A 15,146-nucleotide genomic window follows, 5' to 3' on the forward strand; every position below is an offset into this window, starting at 1 on the left:
ACATGCACGAGATGTTTTTTTTAAATTTACTCGATCACAGGATGAGCACGACAGCCTCTTCAAGCAATTAATGCCTATCCCAAAACTGCCCTCGAGAATGGGAAGAACTATTAGTTCATGGAAGTTGGTACGCCAGTGTTATTAGGAAGGGAACTCCAGAATCTAGACCCAATAACATTGAAGGATCACAAACATTGCTCCAATATAGTTGTGTGGCTTTGAAGAGAATTTGCAGGTGCATTTACTGCTCATCTTTGTCAGTGATGGATACAAGTTCTGAAGCCGAAGTTTAAGAGACCACAGTGAATTGCTGATATAGAATATCATTACATCTGTCATTGTGCAATGAATGTTGAAGAGGAAGGATGGGGATGAAGCAGACTGCTTTGCCCTGGATGGTAGAGTTAGAGACCTGTTGGAGCCGTAGCCTCAAGAAGAAGAGAGGAGAACATTCCATTGTATACCAGACTTGCGCATCGTAAACAGACAGACTGGAGAGTCAGGACAAGTTACTGTCAGCAGTGATCCTGGCTTCAGATCCCTCATGTAGTCATGCAATTTATATGGCTCATCTCATGTGGCTTCTGGTCAATGGTAACTAAGATGTTGACATGACCCAAACATCTGTGTAAAACAAAATGCTTTTGAAAGAAATTTCAAGAAGCATGTATCAGTTCTGGGACAGATTTCAATCAGGGTGTCATCCCCTTTCCCTAACCCTGTATCAGTAGAAGCAAAACGCTCAAGACACACTATGGTTTTACCTCCTCCATCTTTATTCGGGACCCTGGAGGGAGACAATGATCGCACAGGTGCGTGGGGACACTAGTTCTCTGCCTTCTTTCAAACAGCAGTTTCTTAATTATATAGTCATTTTACAGGGAGGAGCAGCCAGATAAGGCAACACTGTTTGGGTGACAGTTATAAATTAGCGAGTGTCACAAGTAGAGATTAAGCCATCTGCTATTATACAATGAATAACTGTCTTCACATAATAAATACTTTTCACCTTGTTAATTGGACTTTACATATGTAATGCTTCCAATATTGTTAAATGACTCTACATAATAAATGCTTTTTGCACCTTGTTAACCCATTACCCTTGCCTCCAGCACTCCACTGTTAACTGCAAGTTCTTATCTAATCTGAGTCATGCTCAGCTGATCCTCTTGTTTCACAAAACTTAACTCCTTCCCTACCTGCTTGTTCCTGAAACACTTTCTCAAGGGGACACAGTCTCCTACTGTACCCAGAGAATAAATTATGCAGACATTTCACAGAATTGATACAAGGTTTGGGTTTACAATTAGGAAAGTCCGTGCAGAAAGTTCAGACTTCATTCCCAATGAAAGCTGACCATATCAAAAGATAAATTCTAGCAAAACACAAGAGGGCTAATATTCCACATGCTGATAAGTGATCTGACTTGTGAATTTTGAGCCACCTTAGTTTTAAAAGGACTGCATTTAATTATACCAGTTTGCATAACATGCAGAAATCTTTAAAAATTCACAGTATGGCAATATCAGGAGCTGAAATGGATCTGATTTATTCAAATCATATTGAATACAGTTAGAGTTTCTCACAAATTGCTTTCAAATGTATTTTGTTTACAGGGAAGGTGCTAAGCAGATAGCCAACAAGTTAGCAAGTCAGTGCATCTGACAGGATTGGGCACAAAAATGGGACATCTATATTAGTATGAATCGCATTTTAAATGCTTTCCTTGTTCTCTATAAAAAAAAGAGACAGGCATCGCATTTGTTTGCCAGTTTTGACAATTAACTAGCTCTCCAAATACTAAAATCCAGCCCAGACTGATTGCATTTACAGGAATGCCATAAAGCAAACTTTGCTCATTCATTTACCAGACTGAAATAACTAGTTAACAATCAGCTAACTGCATCTTAAAATCTGATTGAAGATTTGTAGCTCGGGTATCCGTTGTTGTGGGAATACCGGAAGAAACATCAAAGCAGCGCTTCACACGAGGCTCCAACAGCACTGATGATGTTCCCTAGCCAGGGAACGAAACGTTTGCAGCAAAAACTTCCAGCTCGGCGAGCAGAACCACAATAACTGCATCTTATTTAGGAAGTAGCACAAAATCAGAAACCAAGGATTCTGTGCCAATGTTTTTGTTCAAAAGAAAACCAACAAGACTGGAGAAAGTAAATCTACTTTTGGTCTCTTCAAAATGCTGTCAAACTATACTGCATTAGTGCATTGAAGTTTTAACAGTATCACAAGTGACAATTGTCAAACGTGATTTCCTGCACATCACGTTAGATCTCTTGTGGAATGAAAGAAGAAATAAGTTATTTTGCCGTTTGGACTTCAGACTTACCAGTTAACAAAAACCATTCAAAAAGATATATCTTTTGTTTCACCATTAGTGAACCATGACTCTTTACACCATAGAGATCAAGGACTGTGTACAAAACTTAAAACATTGCGTGCCCCATACTAGGGAAACCATTGGACAAATAAGACCTATTTGTGTATCTATTTCCATCTAGCATGAACAAACTAAAACAATACATTGGCAACTGATCCAAGAATGCGATAAGCTGCAAAACCCAAAGTAAACTCAACTTCAAAAAGTTACTGACATTTGCATTGAACATCAAGTGTTCGGTCAGCTGCTCAATGCCCCACCTTCATTTTGTATGCCAGTCCTTACTGTTACATACTCTGCACTCAGTTTTTGTGGGAGAAACCTATGAGCATTCAGAATTTCACAAATTATACAGCAGACAAGAAAATTGGATTCTTCTCCTTCATAACAAAACGTTGTCACCACTGGCCTTTAATAAAAGCAGCATTAGCTATAGAAATATTTTAAAAAGTGTATTATGGCTGGAAACCTTTTAAAAACATGAACTTGCCAACTGACTGATGACTAATCTCTCTTGCATTGCCAGAGGAAAGCAAGGTTGAAGCCAGGTAGCGAAATTATTTCCAACACTTTGCTTGTGTTATAGCTAGTACACTTCAGCCACATCTTTTGGTAGCCAGCTCAAAAGGAGGTGTCACTAAGAGATCAAGAAGTGGCTGCAAACATGCAACATTAAAAAATATTCAAAACACACTTTTTACCAAAACATGCTAGCACTTTGAGTAGACACCAATCTGCAGATTTCTTCTCAGACACACAGTCATAAACTTCAGGAGATCCGAAGTAGAGCTTCAGGACATTGCCAGTAACACTGTCAAAACCTCCTGTTATAAACATCACAGTAAATCCACTAATGCACAAAACAAAATTATGCACCAGATGCAAAGCACTGATGCGTTGTTACAGCTCTGGTACCTTTTCAGGGATTTTTTAATATAGACAAATTATCACCGACAGAGAAAGTCAGGTCGCCCAATGAATAAATTTGATCAGTTCAAGACTTTTCTCAACAGGGAAAGTAAACTATATATGATCAGCTGGTCTCTTGTGCTTTTGCAGTTTAAATTATAAAACTATTGCCTAGCAACGAGGTAGTCAACATTTGTCATCAAAGGCAGCGTGTATCCATAAAGCCAGAGTTATTCCTGATGAAGGGCATATGCCTAAGAATTCAATTCCTGTTCCTTGGATGCTGCCTGACCTGCTGTGCTTTTCCAGCACCACATTCTTGACTCTGATCTCCAGCATCTGCAGTCCGTACCTTCTCCTATGTAATGAGATTCAGTAGCAGCTTAAAACTACTCAACATTTTTCAAGAAAACTACTAACATTTTGATTGATGCTCATTATCAAACCTTGCGCTGACCATTTCAGACAAGTTCGTGGAAGGAATTAGTTTTGTTAACACAGAATAAAGGAAAGACAAAGTGAACCAAAGTTGAAGACAAATGGGCTGACACTTGTTCAGAATAGCATCAACCTCCATCACCATGCTCCATGGACAAAATTGTCCACAAATGCTCAGCTACCCTCATCCTGAACAACCTATTGTTGATTTAACGAGTTAGACATGCTAGTTCTAAGTAAGTAGCAAAGTCCAAACAATCAATCAATGGGAGGGAGAGAGAGAATCATCATGTGGTATATTTCCTTTCTGCATCTTCCCTTTCTACTTACCAGACCAAATTTTAAAAAGAAAAATTCGCAAGTGTAAGCCATCAATAAAAGAAAAATCTCAAGAGCGAAGTTTGCATCGTTTATAGATGGTGTACAGCAACTCTCAGCAACACAGGGTTGGCTCAGTACATAGTGGATTGATAGCTGCAATTATCTTTTTTCATTGTAAAAATAGTATAACTCGTGACAACCCAACACACAGCCAATCGCCATTTCTCTGGGATTATGTACTTCAAACGTAAAGAAAATTGTATAAGCAAAAATGAGATGATTGCAATAAGCCATTTTTAGGTGCCACACCTATAAAAAGATAGCAAAAATGTCACTTATACTTGTATAGTTTATATTGTTTTTCACATCCACCTAGAGCCCCTAAGAATATTGGAGCACAAGAAATTTTTTGAAGCTCTACTTTGATTTAGCACCGAGAGATCTTTAATATCAATAAAAGGGAGAAGATAGATCCAAGTTTAAACATCCTCAGCACTGCACCGGAGGGTCACCATTTGACTTTTATGGAGAGCAACTTCAGCCACAGATGCTTGAAACTTAAACAAGAATGTTACCATCCATGGAATGACAGGCAGCAATTGTGCATGGAGGATGTGAAAGCACTCACTCTCATTTTTCTATTATAGACAGACCTGAGAATGAAGGTTTCTTCCTGAAATCAATCAAGGAGTGGCACACATTGCTGGAAAACTATAGAGAAATTAAAACTATACACAGGCTGAACAGTGATTGAAAAAGAATGTTAGCACAAAGTTTGTATAATTAATCAAGTATAAACAATCATACAGTTCTTACATTCCAATTACCACCTACCACCACAGAAGTATGCAAACTATGATTTCAAGCCATCCAGTTTAAACAGAGAACCTCAAGCTGTACAAGGCCTTCTTTCTATACAAAGCTCCATGGACCACAGTTCAATGATGTGTACAGATCATGTGTAGATATTAAAAATCATATTGTTTTAACAATATGTTGAGGAGATATACTGTTCAAATTATCAGACATATTGAGAACCATTTTCAGTTAATATAACTAGCATGGAAAAGTGTTGCTAGTAACTCATTAGCTGGCAGTTAATTATCTAAATATTCACTGCTTTTTTTCTTTGAAACCCACTGAGCAAACACAAACAACACACCTGAAAGTGGAACAACCAATGACTTACTTCCATAACACTAAATAACTAGAATAAAAGTCTACTTTTAATTTACACATACCTGACTTATGCAAATCTGACTTTGAATATAAGGTGGTCCTGTGCACGACTGAAGCAAGGAACTTCCAAGCCAGCAATATACTCTTATATAGCTCAAGGAGTGTGTGATTGAAGAAAATTTTGTCTTCAAAAGATTACAGAGCACATTTCCCATCATGCACATCAAGAAAGATGCACAATGTGCAAGCTACTTTGCTATGTTTTTTTTTCAGGAGGCTTGAGAATAGACATCTTCGGAGAAAGATTATTCACCTATGAAAGCTAACAGAGCAATAAGACCACTTTTACCGAATCACTTTGCGCTCAAGTTCAGCTTCTGCAAGGAAACCTTGATGGATGGTTAATTTACATGGCATGGGATAATGTTTATCAAGTATAGGGGCATAGTGAGAGGGTTTGTATTGTTTAAACTTACCAATAGCCTTTAATGAAGAGAGAAAAATATGACATTGGGCTCCTTTAAATTTATTGTTCCAAAGTGACAATATTAATTTGATTTCACTCTGTTCTAATACCAGAGTATATGAGAACTAATACAACATTGATAAAAAGGTGGTCTTTCAGGAAATCTAAAAAATACAAGAGAGGAATACCCTAATAGGGTTAGATGTAATTAAAAAAAGGGTTAGGAGGCAGCTTGCATGGAGCATAAATATACTCCTAGACCAGTTGAAGCAAAAAACCCATTTCTCAGTAACAAATCCAAATGAAAAAAGAGCAGTCTTTGGAAAGTCTGTATTAACATTTACATTTGCGTCTTCTTCATGCAACGATTTTAAAAATATTGTGCTTGTAACATTTTTAAGTAGTCACTAGGGAAGTAAAGACAATTCTAAGTTATGTGCCATTATCTACTGTAATTTAGAGATAAATCAATGTAATTCACTGGCTATAAAGTGCTTGGAGACATTCAGTCATGAAGTGTTATATTAAGGCAAAATCTTAAAATCTGTGGCAAGAAACATGTGCCATTTATCATAAATCACGAATACTGAGAGAGAATAAGGACTGTTTCATCATTATGCATCCTTGTGTGTTTCAAGAAATTGTTAAATAGACACCTTGGATATTAATTAAATTCAGCTTGAATGGTTAGGGCTGGTTTTGAAAAAGATTTTTAAAATGTCAAAACTTATGTTACTGTAATATCACTCTCTCCTGAAGCAGCTTTAAAAAGGGACCAATTGAGACTGTGGAGTGTGACAATATTGTCACTTACAAAAAGTCATTTTGTCCTTTTTCTAACAAGCAGAGGTTGCAAAGGCTGGAGTAACCAAGAGTCTGGGGACTTTTTTTTAAAAAAGAAAGCAGTTTAACGACAGAAGGGAAGTGGCCACTTCTCCCAGTTTGGTTTTTCTAGCTTTTTTAAAAAAGCTGTCACAATCACAAGATGTGCAAGTACCAGAAGGGTTGCCTGCTTCAGTCAATGATTCCTAACTGACGTTTTCTGAAATCTCTGGATGTTGTTCCCTCCTGCTTGTAAGAATGTGTTTGAATTTACCTTTTTGCCAAGGGATGCGTTTATAAGACATTATTATATTGGAACATTTGTGTGTGTATCAGGTCAGCTAGGTTTTCTAACAGTTAAGTTGTTCTAAACTCTAATTTTGTTTGTTCATGTTTCAACTAGTGTTTAAATAAATTATTGTTTAAAGCAGAGTGGTTTGCATCACACCTGGAACACCTACTTTACATCTACCCTTAAAATAAAGGAAAAAAAATGTTTGGTCTACTCTATAACAGGAGACTCACATTTCCAAGTGATAATTTGTTCAGAGGGATTTTAAATTTGATTTTCTTCACTCCCTCAGATTTAGTCTAAAATGTTTGCCTCTCTTTAACTAATACGTTGACATTAATTCATTTTAATTTCTTCTCCACTTTTAGCCTTGCTGATCCCATTTTTAAACCAGGAACACAGAACCCCATTAACAACTCAGACTTCTATTCTTTAGCACAAGTTTTGCAGGCTAATGACAGGAGGATATCCTACTCCGCAAAATTGGGTCTCAAAATGAATTTGAAAGATTTTGGAAAACAGGAGGAGCAACAGTGGAGTGCCTATTTTGAAGAAATTCAACAAGCATACTCCATTCAAACTAATGAAAATAAATCCCTCTGTAAAAACGCATTATTGATCAAAGGGTTCAGAATAGAACTAAAGCAATTGAAACAGTTAATTAAATAAAATGCTGTTTCGAACATTTAATTTTAATAGAATATTTTGTGCAAACTGTAAAAGTGTGCCTTCATTGCACAAGTGTGATCTCGAAGTGATATTTCTCTTTACATCATTCAAATACCCACATCATAAATTGATTCCGAATTTGTTTGATGCTTAGAACTCCGGGTTTGAAGCCTTCACGTCTGGGGTCATAAATACAAAAACAACATTTTGGCCTTAAATGATATTTTAAAGGTCACACTAAAAACTGTTTGAGAAAAAGGATTAACAAATGAACTATGCCATGTCATCCAATGCAATGACATCAAAAGAATGACCTTAATGGGCTGATAAGTGTGTTTATAAGGCCAAACTTAGGTGGAAGTGTAAAAAACCAAATACCCCTGGATAACTTTGATAGCCAGTTCAGTCACAGGCATGCTTTTATTGCATCATTAAGTACAACTAAAGAGATAAACTGGGCTCAAAGGAAATTTAACCAGACTAAAGGCAAAAGTAACTTCTGAAAAACTGAAAACAGAATGCTAGAACACTTAACCAGTCAAACAGCAAAACATGGAGACAAGTGTATTTATGCTTTACCTAAATAGTGTAGTCTTCCTCGGTCATCCATTAATGTAATCTGACCTGTACTTTCAGTTCATTACAAACATCTGGCTAGCTATAGTATGAAGACAACAAAATAAAAGGACAGCTTTTGCCTAGAGGCATGTTAGAGGATGAATTTGTATCAGTGAGGATGCACTGAACCAAAATGCAAATATTTCTTGGCTTCCTGTTCTTACAATCTGTCTGAAAAGCCAAGTTGAACAATATTTAAATCAAGAATTGAGAAACACAGTTTAAAGTCTCAATCTAAAGTCAGTCATGATGGGATCACTGGACGTCATTCAAATAATGGAAGAGAATTAAACATTATCCTAACAGCATAATTATTTATGATGGATGTACAATTTCACAAGTTAAATAGTTAATAATTAGCATAACCCACATAAAAACAGCTTGCCTCAATAGATTATGTCCTCGCTGCCTGACCAGAGCATTGATCATGCTTTCACAAAATTCTTTGCATTTGCCCTTGACATACCTTTCCCTTGTTTTAAACTTTGTTCATGTCTTAACATTGACATCTTGAAGAAACAAATTTACCAAATACCTTCCGCACCTTTACATCAATCATTACATTCATAACTGAAGAGCTGGGATGTCACTTGCTAGAAAATGTCAAGGTGGCTCAAAATTTGTTAAATAATTAATGACAATGATAGATCACAAATTTCATTTCCATGTTGTTCACCCCATTCCAGCCTATCAAAGGGACATGTCACATTTCTTTAGTATAAATATGTCCTTGAAATATTCTCAATATTAAAAAGCACTTGGATTTAACACTTCACCTGCAAAGTGACAGGAAAGCGGCAGCTTTTCTCAATTTATGACTCTCCTCCTTTAGTCAGACTAAAACTGTAAAAACGAGACTCTGATGTTCTGAAAACACCTGCAATGGTCATTCTCCATTGCCATTTGAAAGAGTTAAATAAAGTTTACTTTTTATTTCATTTGCTTCCTTTTATTTGCCCAGAAATTAAATCCTTTTCAAACTGCTTTGCTTGCTCCTCGGATGCTGCCTGAACTGCTGTGCTTTTCCAGCACCACTAATCCAGAATCTGGTTTCCAGAATCTGCAGTCATTGTTTACCTTGTTGGTATCGAATCCCAGGTCATATCAAGTTTAATACTGGCCTTCATATCTTGCAAATATTCAGTGTTAGACACACCAAATAAGCTATTTTGTCCTTGAAGCATGTCCAACCAGTAAGATCATGACAGTTATCTCCACATTCCATGATACTCTTATCTCATGGAAGAACTTTGGGAAATTTCAATTGACACCTAGTTCCTTATATGTCAAAAAAAAGATACAGTTTACCACTTCAGTCCTTCTTAATTTCATTTGTAAATGACAACTAATTTTATGTCCTGTTATTCTGGACTTCCCCTAGAAGAAACAGTTTCTGTGTAAATACCCTGATGAAATCCTTCAAATTTCAGATTGAAGTCATCCCTCAACCACAAACGCAAGGGAATACAAGTTAGTTTTATCAACATGTCCACACATTACCCCTTGAGGCCCTTTTATCATTCTGATTAATCTACACTGAAGTAGAATTCTCGGTCGAGTCAAAGTCATGATCAAACTCAGTCCCGAGGTTGAGTCGCACAACGCAGGTCATTCTTCTGTAGTGAGGGAAAAGTGAACAGTCAAAAAGGTACAGTCTTTCAAACTGTAAGACAGCCCCTACCTGCCCTCAAATGGATAAAAGTGCCAATTGAGGACAAGCAGGGAGAAATGCCCTTGCTTACTATTACATAACCACTGGTTATTAAAATTTATCTTAGTGACCAGATAGGTCTTAATGGGATGCTTGGATTGTTGCAGCCTTGATATTGGACAAAGCAAAGACTTCAGAAATACTTATTGGCTGTAAAATAATTTACAAAGTCTTGACATCATATGATTCGGCCCCCAGAACCAATTGTTATTCTCTAGATGCTCGAGATAAAGTTTTTATACAAATGAACTGCTCCCTTAATGCAGGAAGAAAATTACATTAATCAAAAATTGTTTGAAACTGTGCATCAGCAAGTAACATGCATGCAAGTAACCTATGCGCATAGACAAATTTCACCCTCGATTATCCTATTCTTAATTCAAGTTGGACGTCTGTACATGTCTTAGCTCAGTTTTGAAAACCTGATTATTTTGCTAGGTAACTTCATCGTACTTGCATCCAGTGCCAACACAAACATTTCTCACTTGCTTATTTACACTATCCATCTGGAATTGTCATAGATGGAATCAACTGCATTGTAGTCTTAAGTGCTACAACAGTCTACAGTTAAGAGTACTTCCAGCACTCCTCTTCCTTGTACCATCAGTGCTTAGCACTTGCCAGACCTGAGGAAGAAAACCTGTAAACAGTATTGCCTTTCAGCAACTCTGACTCCCATAGCACACTGAGGCAACAATTTACCTTTAACATGCATTCACTATTGTATGGTAGCTATTTCATGCACAGCAAGATCTCAGACATAGCAATGAGATAATCAGATTTTAGGCCAATACACAGAGTAGAAGGAATCTGATGTTGTTATTTGCCCCAAGATAAATTTCCCTTCATCTCGTTAAAATGTTTGCTTGAAAACAAGGTGGAAGCATGGATGGCAATGGCATATATCTGGGACCAGTGTAAACTAGGCAAGTAAGGGTCTCCTCAACCAAACAGGATTGCAAAATTATGCTCAAACAATGGATCAATTCAATGTCAAAGTAGGTACAGAATCAAGGACAGGGGCAAAGGTCTACAACTTTTAAAACCTCTCCAACAATTGAAACTGATGGGTATGAGCTCCACATTTAACTTTGTGGCAGAGAAGTTGCTTACAGCAACAAAACACAATAGATTATCAGTTTTATATACTGTACAAATTAGGAAGGGAGCCAGGCAGAGAGACAACTTTTGGGAAGTGAGCAATGCATTGACAAATGATAGCTATCCCCAGTTAATTGTGCACCTGTCCTCTGCTTTGCAATTATTTTGACAGCAAATTCTATAACAACGCATTTTAAACTATGTTGGTTTGAGGAATCAAAGCTTGTCCAAGCCAGTAATCACAATATTTCACAGTTAAATTAAGTTTCTTTAGCAAACATTCCAACTGTACATAACACTTCCAAGTGATATTTTGTATTATTGAACACTTATAAATCTATTCTATGTTGCTCGCCCCTTCATGGAGAAGTTACAAAAAGAGAATTACCTCTTTTTGCGCAAAGTAAAAAAATGGCTTCACAGGAGAGATTAAGTCATTAAGGAAACATCCATAAAAATACGACAGATTCCTCAACTGCGCCTCATGAGCAGCCCTTCATCTCCAGGATCATTCTTGTAAAATTCCTCCAGACCACCTTCAATGCCAGCATAAGGAAAGATATGAAGCCCAAAACTACTCAATATTTGAAATGTGGTCTCAAGAGCTTTACACGGTCTCTGTAGTACATCCTTACTCTTGGATTCTAGCACTCTTCAAATTAATGCCAACATTGTATCCGCCTGCCTAAATGCCAACTAAACTGGTCATTTTCCAGTTCTCTAGTACTCTCCCCAACCCCAATCATTCCTGAAAGATCACCATCGTAATCTCATAATCCCCTTCAGAACCTTGGCATAGTCCAGCCAAAATGATTTAGACTTTTTGGCTTCCCAGCACCTTCTGCTTAGTAACACACTCACACCTGCCCCCTGATCTGGTACATTATTGGGTGTCTTCAATTGTGGTAACTGATACAACACACCAGTTCAGTTCCTCCACCATTTGTTCCCTATTACGACATCCCCAGTCTCATTTTCCAGCATCCAATGCCCACTCTGGCCTCTCTCATTTTTTATATATCCGAAAAAGACTCTCGCAGTATGTTGTATTACTAACTAACTTGCTCTCATTTCACCTTCTCTTCCACATACCCCATCCCCAAACACTCATGTTACTTTTATATAGTTATCTTCTACACGTTTTTAAAGGCTTCCCATTAACCTTCATCACAGTATTAAAAACAAAAAGTATACAGTCTGACTTTCCTTGTCAGTCATGGTTGCTTTAATGCCGCTTCTTCATTGAGATGAATTTGTGCTGTGCCTCACAAATTACCCCAAAAACTGGTGCTCTTGCTGCGCCACTACACTCCCTGCCATGCTCCCCTTCGAATCGACTCTGGTCAGCTCCTCCCTCACATTATGTAGTTACTCAATTGCAGTACTGTCATATCTAATTCAAGCTTCTCCCTCTCAAACTGTTAGAATGCATTCATCAGCTTATGGTCACTGTCCCCTTGGGGTTTCTTTACCTTCAGCTCCCTCATCTCATAAATCATCAAATTCAGAATTATTTGGTCCCTAGTGGAGTCTATCATAGTTTGTCTTTTTGGAGCAGCCTATCTCATAGGCATTCCACAAATCCTATCTGCTACCAATCTGGTTTTCCCAATCCACCTGCATAGCAAAGTCCCTCACTATTACTGCAAAAACATTATTTCACCTATTTTGTGAATCAACCTGTTCAGAGATGTTGTTACACACATCGGGAGTAGGTGAGACTTGGAACCAAGGCCCCCAGTCTAAGGGTAGGGCCTAGTGTAATTAGGGCCACAAGATGGCCGTAATGTAATAGTGCTTCTGTCACATACCTTTCTCCCTCCTGGTTTATTTTCTTCATCCAGATGACTGCGAGGAGGCCTGTGCGCAACTCTTATCAGGGTCCTTTTTTCCTTTACTGTTCCTCAATTCTACCCCTTCCAACTCTAATCGCATTTTGCGAACAATTTCATTTCATTTAGTTTGTTTTTAAACTAACAAGACAGGCCCTACTCCTGCCTGTACTTTCAGTTGGAGGAGTTTCCTTGGATATTTTGTTCCCAGCACAGGCCCCCATGCAGACACATCTGTATGACATCCACAACATCCTACTCACCAATCGGTGCTACAAACTCATTTATCTGGTTTTGTATATAGCATACAAGTACGACATCCTCAGTCCTATACTGACTGTCCCTTTTTTCTTCGTTTCCCTCTTATCTCCAGTGTCTGAAATTAGATTCTGGAAACTTCAATATCTGCTAACCTCCCTCCACCAGTCTTTCCATAATTATACATGCAACTGAATTCACCTTCCACAATTTACATTAAAGTCCTATCCAAAGCCTTAGGCATAAAATGCACTCCCTGTATGATTCAGTGGAGTGCACCCGATCAGAACAGCTCCCTTCTTCGCCAGTTCTGGTGCCAATGAATCAGTTTTGCCCACACCAATCTCTGAACCACACGTGTTGACCCCATGTTAACTTGCACATAGATCACATTGTAACAACGTTTTTGAGTCTGCTTTTTAAAATTTAGCCCCTAGCTGCTCATATTCACTCAGAAGCTCTTCCCACCCATATCATTAGCACCTACTTGTACCATGACAACTGGATTTTTCCCATCCCACTCCAAGTTCCTCTGCAGCCCAGAGATGATATCCCGAACTTGGCATCAAGCAAACAACCACCTTTGGGACTCTCGATCCTAGCCACAGATCAGTGTCTAGTCACCTGACTATACAATCCCCAGTTATAACTATACTCAACACTGTAGCTTTTAGTCTGAAGAGCACTCTGTTGAAAGGGCTTGGCACTGTGCTTGGAGAATTGACAGTAATTTAAATTAAGCAATTATTTTGACAAATAAAGATACAAAAGCCCTGGCCTTGCTAAACAACTAGTCACTGGTTTAATATGGACAAATTGGCTGACACTGCAGATGATCTCTCTGCCAGCCCACAAGGTAGAAAGAGAGGAGAGAGGTGACCTTAACTGTCATTGGGCACATTGGCCTTGGAACAGAAATTGTTAGCAGGTGTCAAACCATTCTCAAGTCACATTCAGTATCGCAAGTAGAGACAGCATTGTAGCAGGTATAGGTAGGCAGGACAGCTCTGCTGCCATTCCTCCAAGAAATACCTTTTGTGATACTACTGGCTTGCAAATCCCACAAACACCAATCGAAATTCTGAAAGCAACTTCTGTAATTCACAACAGAATAGAGAAAAAAAGTTTTTCGTTTGGGAATCCCTTTGTGGCAAGTGATGAGCTCAGTCACTGGCTGGAGGAGGACAACTGACACGACCATACTCATTAGCGCTGGCAGAAAATTGCGAAAAGATGTTAAAATTAACACAGCAGCGAAACAAACACAAACAAACAAAGTACAGCCGAGCATTGAAAATACCACACAACTTTGGTCGATTCGACAACGACCAGAACAAGCATTAAACCTTCCAAAGACTGAACCACGGGAGTGGAAGCAACTGCAACTTGGCCAAGGCATCAACAAGAGAGTGACCCAAATTCAAGAATCTGAGCCGACTTCCACGCAGAACAATCGGAGCCAAGACATGATCTTTGATATTTTTCCCCCTCTCTCTCTCTCTCTCTGGTTTTAAAGAGCTCCCAAGCCCATGAATTACATTACCTCCCTGGCTCTGAAACTTCGATCTGCCACCCACACGGAAAAAAAACAAACCCAGTTTTCGGAGGAAATACATTCAGAAAAAAAGGAGGGAGGGAGGGAGGGGGGAATACCAAGCCGGGCCTACCTCAGATGGAACTCAAGAGTCAAGCTTTGGCGGTTGCTACTTGATGGGGGGAAATAAGAAAGGGGGGGGGGGGGGGGGTAGGGAGACAGGACACTCACCAATATAACACCGAGAGAATCAAACATACAAGCAAAACGTGCCGCTGGTTCATCTTCTCACAGCCGTTAACATCCTCGTGGTTCTCCCCCACCCTCCCCCTTCTTCCAAACCGGCTGCTGGATGGCTTCACTCCGGCCTCAGGCCGCTCCCCGCGGGGAGTCCGGAAGGTTTCTCTTCCCCCGCCACACTCTCGCGCTCCCACACGGCAGGCCCGGCCCGTTCATCCCACGGGTTTCTCTAATTCAACTTCCCTTGCTTGCTTTCTTTCTTTCTTCCACCCCGCAGCCGCAGCAGCAATAACAGCGGCCGCTTGCTTTGCCTCCACCTCCCGGAACGGCCCCACTAGTCTCAGCCTGTACTGTCGAG

The 15,146-nt window shown here is 38.9% G+C and overlaps 1 protein-coding gene across 2 annotated transcripts in view; it reads right to left on the reverse strand.

Moving 5' to 3' along the window:
• The window catches only part of suco (SUN domain containing ossification factor), a 75,956-nt gene extending 60,826 nt beyond the window's left edge, over positions 1-15,130 (reverse strand). For both annotated transcript variants that reach the window (XM_060830129.1, XM_060830128.1), the window contains exon 1: positions 14,780-15,130. In XM_060830129.1, the coding sequence (XP_060686112.1) occupies positions 14,780-14,832 (53 nt within the window). In that variant the 5' untranslated portion in view covers positions 14,833-15,130. The remainder of the gene's footprint in view (positions 1-14,779) is intronic.
• Between the last annotated feature and the right edge of the window lie 16 nt (positions 15,131-15,146).

This window comes from Hemiscyllium ocellatum, chromosome 9 (genome assembly GCF_020745735.1).
Source record: "Hemiscyllium ocellatum isolate sHemOce1 chromosome 9, sHemOce1.pat.X.cur, whole genome shotgun sequence".
Taxonomy (NCBI): Eukaryota; Metazoa; Chordata; class Chondrichthyes; order Orectolobiformes; family Hemiscylliidae; genus Hemiscyllium; species Hemiscyllium ocellatum.